The sequence below is a fragment of the Tachyglossus aculeatus genome, chromosome 22 (genome assembly GCF_015852505.1).
Source record: "Tachyglossus aculeatus isolate mTacAcu1 chromosome 22, mTacAcu1.pri, whole genome shotgun sequence".
NCBI classification, from domain to species: domain Eukaryota; kingdom Metazoa; phylum Chordata; class Mammalia; order Monotremata; family Tachyglossidae; genus Tachyglossus; species Tachyglossus aculeatus.
In genome coordinates this window covers 37615240-37629580 of record NC_052087.1, presented here as the reverse complement: position 1 = coordinate 37629580, position 14341 = coordinate 37615240, and the positions used below count along the sequence as shown (strand labels likewise).

The following is a 14341-nucleotide window of genomic DNA, read 5'->3' as shown; positions in this document are numbered from 1 at the left end:
GGATTCAGAGAGGTGACTGAGGACCTTGAAGTCGATGGTAAGGAGTTTCTGTTTGTTGCAGAGGTGGATGGGCAACCACCGGAGGTTTAGGTTTTTGAGAAGTGGGAAAACACCGACTGCATCTTTTTTGAGAAAAGGGATCCGGGCAGCAGAGCGAAGTAAGGATGGGGATGGGGAGCGCACGGTTTTGTAGCGTGGCTCAGTGGAAGGAGCCCGGGCTTGGGAGTCAGAGGTCATGGGTTAAAATCCCGTCTCCGCTGCTTGTCAGCTGTGTGACTTTGGGCAAGTCACTTAACTTCTCTGTGCCTCAGTTATCTGTAAAATGGGGATTAAGATAGTGAACCCCACGTGGGACAACCTCATCACCTTGTATCCTTCCCAGTGCTTAGAACAGTGCTTTGCACAGACTAAGCGCTTAACAAAGGCCATCATTATTATTATTTAAGTGCTGTGGGGCAGGGAGGGGAGGGAACAGCAAAGGGAAAGTCGAGATGATGCGGAAGGGATGGGGAGCTGAGGAAAAGGGGGCTTAGACTGGGAAGGCCTCTTGGAGGAGGGGAGCCTTCAGTAGGGCTTTGAAGGTGTGATTGTTTGGCATATTTGAGGAGGGAGGGCGTTCCAGGCCAGAGGCAGGACACGGGCCAGGGGTCCACGGCAGGACAGGGGAGATGGAGGCCCAGTGAGGAGGTTAGTGGCGGCAGAGGAGCGGAGGGTGCGGGCTGGGATATAGAAGGAGAGAAGGGAGGGGAGATAAGAGGGGGCAAGGGGATGGAGAGCTTTGAAGCCAATAGTGAAGAGATTTTTGAGGAGGAGGGTGACATTGATTCATTCATTCAATCGTATTTATTGAGGTCCGACTGTGTGCAGAGCACTGGACTAAGCACTTGGGAAGCACAAGCTGGTAACATACAGAGACGGTCCCTACCCAACAGTGGGCTCACAGTCTAGAAGGGGGAGACAAAAACATATCAACAGAATAAAATAAATAGTAAATATGTACAAGTAAAATAAATAGAGTAATAAATCTGTATAAACATATATACAGGTGCTGTGGGGAGGCGAAGGAGGGGAGAGGAAGGAGGGGGCTCAGTGTGGGAAGGCCTCCTGGAGGAGGTGAGCTCTCAGTAAGGCTTTGAAGGGAGGAAGAGAGCGAGCTTCTGACATATTCTGAACATTCCCAATGTCCCATCCTAATGTCCTTTCTCATCCTGGTTCCAACGCAGACTTGTATCCACCCCACTTTTGAACCTTTGGGGATTCCCCCCCCCCCCCCGCTTTCCATCAGGGCGCATGCGTCGTCCTCGGCCGCCGTCCCCCGTCCCATCAGGGCGCATGCGTCATCCTCGCTCGTTTCCCCCCTCCACCCTTCCCATCAGGGCGTATGCGTCGTCCTAGGCCGCCCCCGCCCTTCCAGCTGGGCGCATGCGTCTTCCTCGCTCGGCCGTCCCCTCCTCATCAGGGAGCATGCGTCGTCCTCTCTTGTCCCCCCCTTTCCCATTAGGGCGCATGCGTCGTCAACAAACGGCCGCCCCTCCCACCCCAAACATGGCGCATGCGTCGTCCTGGCTCGGCCACCCCCCCCCCCCACCGCCCCATCAGGGCGCATGCGTCATCCGCCCCCCGTCCCATAAGGGCGCATCCGCCTCGTCAGGGCGCATGCATCGTCCTCGTTCGGCCGTCCCCTCTGGTCCTCCCCCCGTCTCATCAGGGCGCATGCGTCGTCGTCTCGTTTCCCCCCCGTCCCATGAGGGCTCATGCGTCGTCCTCTCTCGTCCCCCCCCCCCCGCCCCATCAGGGCGCATGCGTCCGCCTCTCTCGTCCTCCCCCCCTTCCCATCAGGGCGCATGCGTCGTCCTCGCTCGGCCGTCCGGGCCTCATCAGGGCGCATGCGTCGTCCTCTCCCTCCCCCGTCCCATCAGGGCGCATGCGTCGTCTTCGTTCGCCCCCCCCCACCATCAGGGCGCATGCGTCGCCCTCACTCGGCCATTCCCCCGCCCCATCAGGGCGCATGCGTCCGCCTCTCTCGTCCTCCCCCCCCTTCCCATCAGGGCGCATGCGTCGTCCTCGATCGGCCGTCCGGGCCTCATCAGGGCGCATGCGTAGTCCTCTCTCGTCCTCCCCCCGTCCCATCAGGGCGCATGCGTAGTCCTCTCTCGTCCCCCCTTCCCCTCAGGGCGCATGCGTCGTCCTCTCTCGGCCTCCCCCCGCCTTCCCATCAGGGCGCATGCGTCGTCCTGCCGGCCCCGCCGGTCGTGGTCCCGGGATGTCTGCGCTGTGCGACCCCCCCGGGCCCCCGGCCCCGCCGGGACCCGCCCCCAACAACCACGGCAACAACACCCTCAGGTAACCCCCGGCAACACTACTTAATAATAATAATAATAATAATAATAATAATAATAATAATAATAACATTTGTTAAGCACTTACTCTGTGCCAAGCACTGTTCTAAGCGCTGGGGAGGTCACAAGGTGATCCGGTTGTCCCACGTGGGGCTCCCAGTCTTCATCCCCATTTGACAGACGAGGTCACTGAGGCCCAGAGAAGAATAATGATAATACTGATATTTATTATTAATAATAATAATGGCATTTATTAAGCGCTTACTATGTGCCAAGCACTGTACTAAGCGCTGGGGAGGTCACAAGGAGATCAGGCGGTCCCACGTGGGGCTCCCAGTCTTCATCCCCATTTGACAGATGAGGGAACTGAGGCCCAGAGAAGGGAAGTGACTCGCCCAAGGTCACACAGCTGACAGTTGGCAGAGCCGGGATACGAACCCATGACCTCTGACTCTAAAGTCCGTGCTCTTTCCACTGAGCCAAGCACTGTTCTAAGCGCTGGGGGCCTTCCCAGACTGAGCCCCTTCCTTCCTCTCCCCCTCGTCCCCCTCTTCATCCCCCCCATCTTACCTCCTTCCCTTCCCCACAGCACCTGTATATATGTTTGTACATATTTATTACTCTATTTATCTTACTTGTACCTATCTATTCTGTTTATTTTATTTTGTTAGTATGTTGGGTTTTGTTCTCTGTCTCCCCCTTCTAGACTGTGAGCCCGCTGTTGGGTAGGGACCGTCTCTATGTGTTGCCGACTTGTACTTCCCAAACGCTTAGTACAGTGTTGTGCACACAGTGAGCGCTCAATAAATACGATTGATTGGGGGGATACAAGGTAATCAGGTTGTCCCACAGAGGGCTCGTGGTCTTCATCCCCATTTGACAGATGGGGGAACTGAGGCCCAGAGAATAATAATAATAATGCTATTTGTTAAGCGCTTACTATGTGCCAAGCACTGTTCTAAGCGCTGGGGAGGTCACAAGGTGATCAAGTTGCCCCACGGGGGGCTCACAGTCTTCATCCCCATTTGACAGATGAGGGAACTGAGGCCCAGAGAATAATAATAATAATGGCATTTATTAAGCGCTTACTATGTGCAAAGCACTGTTCTAAGCGCTGGGAAGGTCACAGGGTGATCAGGCTGTCTCACGAGGGGCTCACAGTCTTCATCCCCGTTTGACAGATGAGGGAACTGAGGCCAAGAGAATAATAATAATAATGGTATTTATTAAGCGCTTACTATGTGCAAAGCACTGTTCTAAGCACTGGGGAGATACAAGGTAATCAGGTTGTCCCACAGGGGGCTCACAGTCTTCATCCCCATTTTACTGATGAGGTCACTGAGGCCCAGAGAAGTGAGACTGTGAGCCCACTGTTGGGTAGGGACCGTCTCTATATGTTGCCAATTTGCACTTCCCAAGCGCTTAGTACAGTGCTCTGCACACAGTAAGCACTCAATAAATACGATTGATTGATTGATTGATTGAAGTACCATTGATTGATGGTATTTGTTAAGCGCTTACTATGTGCGGAGCACGGTTCTAAGCGCCCGGGGGGGGGATACGAGGCGATCAGTTTGTCCCTCGTGGGACTCACAGTCTTCATCCCCATTTTCCAGATGAGATAACTGAGGCTCAGAGAAGTGAAGTGACTTGTCCAAAGTCCCACAGCTGACAATTGGGAAGCAGCGTGGCTCAGTGGAAAGAGCCCGGGCTGTGGGGTCAGAGGTCATTCATTCATTCATTCATTCAATCGTATTGAGCGCTTACTGTGTGCAGAGCACTGGACTAAGCGCTTGGGAAGGACAAGTTGACAACATAGAGAGACGGTCCCTACCCGACAGTCTAGAAGTCTAGGTCATGGGTCATGAGTCTAGGTCATGGGTTCAAATCCGGCCTCCGCCAATTGTCAGCTGTGTGACTTTGGGCAAGTCACTTCACTTGCTATATTATTACGCTATTTATTGATTTATTTTACTTGTACATATCTATTCTATTTATTTTATTTTGTTAATATGTTTGGTTTTGTTCTCTGTCTCCCCCTTCTAGAGTGTGAGCCCACTGTTGGGTAGGGACAGTCTCTCTATGTTGCCAACTTGGACTTCCCAAGCGCTTAGTCCAGTGCTCTGCACACAGTAAGCGCTCAATAAATACGATTGATCGATTGATTGATTGATTGAAGTGACTTGCCCAGAGTCACCCAGCGGACAATTGGCGGAGCCGGGGTTTGAACCCGTGACCTCTGACCCCAAAGCCCGGGCTCTTTCCACTGAGCCACGCTGCTTCTCACTTCCCCCCCTTCCAAGCCCTACTGAGGGCTCACCTCCTCCAGGAGGCCTTCCCACACTCAGCCCCCTTTTTCCTCTCCTCCTCCCCATCCCCCCCAACTCCACCCTACCCCCTTCCCCTCCCCACAGCACCTGGATATAAGTTTGTACAGATCTATCACTCCATTTCATTTATGACGTGCATATAGCTCCAATTCTATATATTCAGAGAAGCCGCGTGGCTCGGTGGAAAGAGCCCGGGCTTTGGAGTCAGAGGTCGTGGTTTCTAATCATCCATTCAGTCGTGTTTATTGAGCGCTTACTGTGTGCAGAGCACTGTACTAAGCGCTTGGGAAGTCCAGCTTCTAGAGACAGTCCCTACCCAACAGTGGGCTCACAGTCTAGAAGGGGGAGACAGAGAACAAAACAAAACATACTAACAAAATGAAATAAATAGGATAAAGGGAGCAGGGGGCTTAGAACAGTGCTTTGCACATAGTAAGCGCTTAATAAATGCCATCATCATTATTATTATTATTCATTCAATCGTATTTATTGAGCGCTTACTGTGTGCAGAGCACTGTACTAAGCGCTTGGGAAGTCCAGCTTCTAGAGACAGTCCCTACCCAACAGTGGGCTCACAGTCTAGAAGGGGGAGGCAGAGAACAAAACAAAACATACTGACAAAATAAAATAAATAGGATAAAGGGAGCAGGGGGCTTAGAACAGTGCTTTGCACATAGTAAGCGCTTAATAAATGCCATCATTATTATTATTATTATTCATTCAATCGTATTTATTGAGCGCTTACTGTGTGCAGAGCACTGTACTAAGCGCTTGGGAAGTCCAACTTCTAGAGACGGTGCCTACCCAACAGCGGGCTCACAGTCTAGAAGGGGGAGGCAGAGAACAAAACAAAACATACTAACAAAATAAAATAAATAGGATAAAGGGAGCAGGGGGCTTAGAACAGTGCTTTGCGCATAGTAAGCGCTTAATAAATGCCATCATTATTATTATTATTAATTATTATTATCAAGCCGTGCGTTGGACGGCAGAATCTCAGCCTGCAGTGGACCCAGTCTGGGCCAGAAGGAGCCAGGAAGGGGTAGCTAGGTGGTGGTCCATTTGTCCGCCTCTGACCCCCGTCTCCCAATCAATCAATCAATCAATCAATTGTATTTATTGAGCGCTTACCGTGTGCAGAGCACTGCACTAAGCGCTTGGGAAGTCCAAGTTGGCAGCATCATCATCATCATCAATCGTATTTATTGAGCGCTTACCGTGTGCAGAGCACCGGACTAAGCGCTTGGGAAGTCCAAGTTGGCAGCATCATCATCATCATCAATCGTATTTATTGAGCGCTTACCGTGTGCAGAGCACCGGACTAAGCGCTTGGGAAGTCCAAGTTGGCAGCATCATCATCATCAATCATATTTATTGAGTGCTTACCGTGTGCAGAGCACCGGACTAAGCGCTTGGGAAGTCCAAGTTGGCAACATCGTCATCATCAATCGTATTTATTGAGCGCTTACCGTGTGCAGAGCACCGGACTGAGCGCTTGGGAAGTCCAAATTGGCAACCTATAGAGACAGTCAATTCATCATCAATCGTATTTATTGAGCGCTTCCTGTGTGCAGAGCACCGGACTAAGCGCTTGGGAAGTCCAAGTTGGCAACATCGTCATCATCAATCGTATTTATTGAGCGCTTACCGTGTGCAGAGCACTGGACTGAGCGCTTGGGATGTCCAAGTTGGCAGCATCGTCATCATCAATCGTATTTATTGAGCGCTTACCGTGTGCAGAGCACCGGACTAAGCGCTTGGGAAGTCCAAGCTGGCAACATCATCATCATCAATCGTATTTATTGAGCGCTTACCGTGTGTAGAGCACCGGACTAAGCGCTTGGGAAGTCCAAATTGGCAACCTATGGAGACGGTCCCTACCCAACAGTGGGCTCACAGTCTAAAAGACTAAAGTTAGTAATAATACTAATAACGGTAGCGTTTGTTAAGCGCTTCCCGCGGGCAGAGCGCCGTCATAGTGACCCCCCGTCCATCCGTCTCTGTCCCGGTTTCCGTCCGCAGCGCCCAGGAGCTGTCCCGGGAGATTAAGGCGTTCCTGACGGGCGCGGACCCGGCGACGGGCCACCAGCTGTCGGCCCGGGCCCACGCCCGCTGCGGCCTCCTCCTGCTGCGCTCCCTGCCCCCGGCCCGGGCCGCTGTGCTGGACCACCTTCGGGGCGTGTTCGACGAGAGCGCCCGCGCCCACCTGGCCGTCCTGGAGGCCGGGGCCGGGGCCGGCCCGCCCCCGCCGCGCCCGCCGGCCCCGGCCCCGCCGGCGGGCCCGGGGCTGGAGGACGTGGTGCAGGAGGCGCAGCAGGTCCTGTCGGAGTTCGTGCGGGCCAACCCCAAGGCCTGGGCCCCGCTGGTCAGCGCCTGGGCCATCGACCTCATGGGGCAGCTGAGCAGCAAGTACTCGGGCCGCCACCAGCGCGTGCCGCACGCGGCCGGCTCCCTCAACGAGCTGCTGCAGCTGTGGATGGGCTGCGGGGCCACCCGGACCCTGATGGACATCTACGTGCAGTGCCTGTCGGCCCTCATCGGCACCTGCCCGGACGCCTGCGTGGACGCCCTCCTGGACACCTCGGTCCAGCACTCCCCGCACTTCGACTGGGTGGTGGCCCACATCGGCTCCTCCTTCCCCGGCACCATCATCTCGCGGGTCCTGTCGTGCGGGCTCAAGGACTTCCGCGTCCACGGCGGGCCGGCGGCCGCCGCCGCCGCCGCCGCCGCCGGCCCCGGGGAGCCCTTCCCCGCCCCGGCCGGCGCCGGGGAGAAGCGGGTGCCCAAGATCGCCTCGGTGGTGGGCATCCTGGGCCACCTGGCCTCCCGCCACGGGGACAGCATCCGGCGGGAGCTCCTGCGCATGTTCCGCGAGAGCCTGGCCGGGGGGCCCGGCGGGCGCGGGGGCGACCCCGCCTCGCAGGCCACGGTGCCCTTCCTGCTGCAGCTGGCCGTCATGTCCCCGGCCCTGCTGGGCACGGTGTCGGGGGAGCTGGTGGACTGCCTGAGGCCGCCGGCCGTCCTGGGTCAGCTGCAGAGGCACCTGCAGGCCTTCCCCCGGGAGGAGCTGGACAACATGCTGAGCCTGGCCGTGCACCTGGTCAGCCAGGCCTCGGGCGGCGGGGCCTACCGCCTGCTGCAGTTCCTGGTGGACACGGCCATGCCGGCCTCGGTCATCACGCCGCCGGGCTCGGCCGTCCCGGACGCGGCGCGGGAGGCCTGCGACCGCCTGGTGCAGCTGCTGCTGCTGCACCTGCAGAAGCTGGTGCACGACCGCGGCGGCGGGGGCGCGGGCGACGGGGCGGCGGCGGGCCCGCCCCCGCCCCCGCGGCCGGTGCCCTTCCTGGACGCGCTGCGGGGCCACGTGGCGGAACTGTGCGCCGAGACCCTGCGGCTGGAGCGCAAGCGGTTCCTCTGGCAGCACCAGCTGCTGGGGCTGCTGGCCGTCTACACCCGGCCCAGCTGCGGGCCCGAGGCCCTGGGCCACCTGCTCTGCCGCGCCCGCACCCCCGAGGAGCTGAGCCTGGCCACCCAGCTGTTCGCCGGGCTGGCCGTCAGCCTGGCGGGCCTGCTGCCCGCGGCCCTGCGGGGCTGCCTGGCGCGGGTGCACGCCGGGGCCCTGCCGGCCCCGCTCACGGCCCGCCTGCTGCGCAACCTGGCCCTCCTGGTCGGGTGGGAGCAGCAGGGGGGCGAGGGCCCCGCCGCCCTGGGCGCCCGGCTCGGGGAGGCCGCCGCCGCCCACCTGGCGGACCTGGCCCCGCTGCTCCTGCACCCCGAGGAGGAGGTGGCCGCCGCCGCCGCCTCCCTGCTGGCCGCCTGCCCCTTCCCGCGGGGGGCCCTCCCGCCGGCCCCGCTGCTGGGCCTGGTGCGGGCCGCCGTGCGCCGCTTCTTCGCCGCCCTGCGCCGCCAGGGCCCCCCCGGCGTGGCCCCGCCGCCCCGGCTCCTGGCCCGCCTGGCGCGGGCCTCGCCCGCGGGGCTCAAGGCCGTCCTGCAGCTGCTGGTGGAGGGCGCCCTGCACCGCGGCAACGTGGACCTGTTCGGCGGGGAGGCCCCGGGGGCCGAGGAGCCCGCCGCCCCGGCCCCGGCCCCGGCCCCCGCCTCCCTGCTGGACACCAACCGGCGCCACACGGCCGCCGTGCCCGGGCCCGGGGGGGTCTGGTCGGTCTTCCACGCCGGGGTCATCGGCCGGGGGCTGAAGCCGCCCCGGGCGGCCCGCTCCCGCGGCCGCGAGGAGGTGGCCTACAACACGCAGACGCTCCTCGGCCTGCTGGCCCGCTGCTGCTGCCGCCGCCACCCCGGGGCCGGGGCCGGGCCCGCCGGCCGCTGGGGCGCCCCGGCCCTCAGCCCCGAGGCCGCCAAGGCGGTGGCGGTGACCCTGGTGGAGAGCGTCTGCCCGGACGCGGCCGGGGCCGAGCTGGCCTGGCCCCCCGAGGAGCAGGCCCGGGCCACCGTGGAGCGCGACCTGCGCATCGGCCGCCGCTTCCGCGAGCAGCCGCTGCTGTTCGAGCTGCTGGGCCTGGTGGCCGCCGCCCCGCCGGCGCTGTGCTACTGCTCCGTCCTGCTGCGCGGGCTCCTGGCCGCCCTGCTGGGTCACTGGGAGGCCTCCCGCCACCCGGACACGGCCCGCTCGCCCTGGCAGCTGGCCGCCTCCTGCGCCCTGGTGGCCCTCATGGCCGAGGGCGGCCTGCTGCCGCCCGCCCTGGGCAACATGCACGAGGCCTTCGGCCAGCTGGCGCCCTACGAGGTGCGGCTGCTGCTGCTCAGCGTCTGGGGCTTCGTGCGCGAGCACGGGCCGCTGCCCCAGAAGTTCGTCTTCCAGCCCGAGCGGGGCCGGTTCGGGCGCGACTTCTCCCGGGAGGGCGGCGCGGACGGCGGACCCCACCTGGCCGTCCTGCACAGCGTCCTCCACCGCAACATCGACCGCCTGGGCCTCCTCTCGGGCAGGTTTCAGGCCGCCCCTTCCCCGGACGGGGCCGCGGGGCCGGTGCCCTCCTGAGGGATGGAGGGATGGAGGAGCGGGGAAAATCGGGACCTGCTCTTCCCGGCCCCCGGGACGGGGAAGGGATCGTGGCGGCCCCCCTTCTCCTCCCCTCGCGCCCTTACGGGGATCCCGGCTATCCATCTTGCGTCCCCTCCTTTTTTGAAATAAAAATCGCCGAGTTTGGACGCAGTCGACTTTAATGCCCGGTCCTGGGGAGGGGCGGGACGCGGGGGGTCGGAGTAACGGGGCGGGAAAGAGAGGAAGCACGCGGTCGAGGGGAGGGAATGGGTCCTGTCGTCGGTCCGGTGCCCCGCGCGGGGTTGGGGCTCGACGGACGGCCTGACGGGATCGCACGGCCCTCGGGTCGGTGGGGGACGGGACCCCCCGCGCCCGCCCCGTCCCGTTTTCTCCCTCCGCCCCCCTCGGGCCGCTCTCCGCGTTGTGTCCGAACACAAACGCGGCGCGGCCTTGGAGTCGGAAGGTCAGGGGTTCTCGTCCCGGGTCCGCCGCTTGTCGGCCGTGTGACCTTGGGCAAATCACTTCACTTCTCCGGGCCTCGGTGACCTCATCTGGAAAATGGGGATTGAGACGGTGAGCCCCACGTGGGACGGGGGCCCGATTTTCTCGTGTCCGTCCCGGTGCTTAGAACCGTGCACGGTAAGCGCTTAACGGATACCATTATTATCGTTATTATTATACACACAAACACACGTACCGGTGCTTAGTATAGTGTCTGGCATGTGGTAAGTGCTTAACAAATACCATCGTCGTCATTGTTATTATCAATAAGCACAAACACACCAGCGTTTGGTACAGTGTCTGGCGTGCAGAGAAGCAGCGTGGCTCAGTGGAAAGAGCCCGGGCTTTGGAGTCAGAGGTCATGGGTTCAAATCCTGGCTCTGCCACTTGTCAGCTGTGTGACTTTGAGCAGGTCACTTCACTTCTCTGGGCCTCAGTTGCCTCATCTGTGAAATGGGGATTAAGATTGTGAGCCCCCCCATGGAACAACCTGATCACCTTGTAACCTCCCCAGCGCTTAGAACAGTGCTTTGCATATAGTAAGCGCTTAATAAATGCCATTATTATTGTTGCAGCGCCTAAAGAATGCCGTCATTATTATTATTACACACACGTGCCTATGCTTAGTACAGTGTCTGGCACGTAGCACTTAAATATCATCATTATTATTATTAATAAACACAAAGACACATGTGCCGGCTCTCAGTACAGAGTCTGGCACCTTAGCAGATGCTTAACAAATCCCATCATTATTATTATAATGCTAATAATGATGTAACACTATAATAATGATGGGATTTGTTAAGCATTGTTCTAAGCACTGGGGAGGTTACAGGGTGATCACGTCCCGTGGCGGGCTCACGGTCTTCATCCCCATTTTCTAGATGAGGGAACTGAGGCACAGAGAAGTCAAGTGACTTGCCCAAGGTGGCAGAGCTGGGATTAGATCCCACGACCTGTGACCGCTAAACCTGTGCTTTCTCCACTAAGCCACGCGGCTTCTCTATTGTTATTATTATTATTAAACACAAACATACTTAAATACCATCTTTATTGTTATACGCGCATGCACGCACACCTTCCTGTTGGTCAACAAGACCCCTTACCCCCTTCACCTCCTAGACTGTCTGCTCGTCGTGGGCAGGGAACCTGTCTGTTTATTGGTCTAGTCTGCTCTCCCAAGTGCTCCTCAGCATGCTCAGTACAGTGCCTGCCACACAGTGAGCGCTGAACAGTGCTTGGCACATAGTAAGCGCTTAACAAATACCATCATTGTTAACAAATGCCATCGTTATCACTATTAGTCCAGGGCTCTGCACCCTGCAAGTGCTCAGTCAATCTGACTGAGACTACTTACTGAGATTGACTACTGACTGACAGACTGACGGCTGACTGACAGATGGACTACCGACTGACAGACTACTGGCTGACTGACAGATTGACTATTTACTGACAGACTACTGGCTGACTGACAGATTGACTACTGACTGACAGACTACTGGCTGACTGACAGATTGACTCCTGACTGACTACTGGCTGACTGACCGACTACTGACACTGACTGACAGATTACTGACTGACAGATTGACTATGGACCCTGACTGATTACTGACTGACAGATTGACTACTGACTTTCCCATCTCTGTTGACGGCACTACCATCCTTCCCGTCTCACAAGCCCGCAACCTTGGTGTCGTCCTCGACTCCGCTCTCTCATTCACCCCTCACATCCAAGCCGTCACCAAAACCTGCCGGTCTCAGCTCCGCAACATTGCCAAGATCCGCCCTTTCCTCTCCATCCAAACCGCTACCCTGCTAATTCAAGCTCTCATCCTATCCCGTCTGGACTACTGCACTAGCCTTCTCTCTGATCTCCCATCCTCGTGTCTCTCTCCACTTCAATCCATACTTCATGCTGCTGCCCGGATTATCTTTGTCCAGAAACGCTCTGGACATATTACTCCCCTCCTCAAAAACCTCCAATGGCTACCGATCAATCTGCGCATCAAGCAGAAACTCCTCACCCTGGGCTTCCAGGCTGTCCATCCCCTCGCCCCCTCCTACCTCACCTCCCTTCTGTCCTTCTCCAGCCCAGCCCGCACCCTCCGCTCCTCCACCGCTGATCTCCTCACCGTACCTCGCTCTCGCCTGTCCCGCCATCGACCCCCGGCCCACGTCCTCCCCCGGGCCTGGAATGCCTTCCCTCTGCCCCTCCGCCAAGCTGGCTCTCTTCCTCCCTTCAAGGCCCTGCTGAGAGCTCACCTCCTCCAGGAGGCCTTCCCAGACTGAGCCCCTTCTTTCCTCTCCCCCTCGTCCCCCTCTCCATCCCCCCGTCTTACCTCCTTCCCTTCCCCACAGCACCTGTATATATGTATATGTGGTTGTACATATTTATTACTCTATTTATTTATTTATTTATTTATTTTACTTGTACATTTCTATCCTACTTATTTTGTTGGTATGTTTGGTTCTGTTCTCTGTCTCCCCCTTTTAGACTGTGAGCCCACTGTTGGGTAGGGACTGTCTCTATGTGATGCCAATTTGTACTTCCCAAGCGCTTAGTACAGTGCTCTGCACATAGTAAGCGCTCAATAAATACAATTGATTGATTGATTGATTGACTGACAGACTGACTACTGATACTGAATGACAGTGTACTGACAGACTACTGACAGATTGCTGACTGACACATTGACAGACTGATGACTGACTGACAGATTGACTATCGACAGCCTACTGACACTGACTACTGACAGATTGGCTACTGAATGACAGTCAGACTGACTACTGATCGACAGACAGCCTACTGACTGACTGACTACCGACACTGACTACTGACTGGCAGACAGATTGGCTAATAATGATGGCGTTTATTAAGAGTTTATTATGTGGAAAGCACTGTTGTAAGTGACATTGACTGACAGACTACTGACTGACAGGCAGATTGACTACTGACTGACAGACTGACTACCGACACTGACTGACAGACTACTGACTGTTAGACAGATTGACTAATAATAATGGTGGCATTTATTAAGAGCTTACTATGTTCAAAGCACTGTTGTAAGCGACAGACTGACTGACTGACTGACTGACTGACTGACTGACTGACTGACTGACAGCTTGACCGACCGATCGAGGGCCCCCTGGCGGTCCTCTTCCAGCGGCCCCGTGCGCATGCGCATACGCCTGCGCATGCGCGCGTGAGGGGCCGGGGAGGCGGGCGGGCGCGCGGGCCACGTGTCCCGGCGTCAGGGCGGGAGGGGGGCGGGGTCAAAGGTCGCACCCGAAGAAGATGGCGATGGCGGCGGTGGCGAGGGAGCAGCAGCGCAGGAGGCGGTGAGGAGGCCGGGCCCGCGGGGGACACCTCTCGGGTTACCAGCAACACACGCATTGTACACACACTACACACACACTATGCACAGGTTGAACGGGCGGCCCACCTCCCGGCCCCCCAACCATACACACACACATATTGCACACACAAATTACACACACATTGCACACACACTCACATTGCACACACTACACACACAAATTGCACACACGTTGCACACAAATTACACACATTGCACACACTACACACACAAATTGCACGCACATTGCACACACACTACACGTACACATTGCACACACAAATTACACACACATTGCACGTACACATTGCACACACAGATAGAACACACATTACACACACTACACATACACATTGCACACACTACACACACCAATTACACACACGTTGCACACAAATTACAGACATTGCACACACTACACACACAAATTGCACGCACATTGCACACACACTACACGTACACATTGCACACACAAATTACACACACATTGCACACACACTACGCGTACACATTGCACACAGATTGAACACATTACACACACACTACACATACACATTGTACACACTACACACACAAATTACACACACGTTGCACACAAATTACACACATTGCACACACTACACACACAAATTGCACGCACATTGCACACACACTACACGTACACATTGCACACACAAATTACACACACATTGCACACACACTACACGTACACATTGCACACACAGATTGAACACACATTACACACACACTACACATACACATTGCACACACTACACACACAAATTACACACACTGCACACACTACACACACAAATT

General features: G+C 57.2%; 1 protein-coding gene across 1 annotated transcript; it reads left to right on the top strand.

Moving 5' to 3' along the window:
* The first annotated feature begins 2243 nt into the window (after positions 1 to 2243).
* Positions 2244 to 9835, top strand: INTS5 (integrator complex subunit 5). The gene is made up of 2 exons (XM_038764737.1): positions 2244 to 2343; positions 6692 to 9835. Exons 1-2 carry the CDS (start codon positions 2264 to 2266, stop codon positions 9663 to 9665), a joined length of 3054 nt encoding a protein of 1017 aa, XP_038620665.1. The 5' UTR covers positions 2244 to 2263; the 3' UTR covers positions 9666 to 9835.
* Positions 9836 to 14341: the final 4506 nt, after the last annotated feature.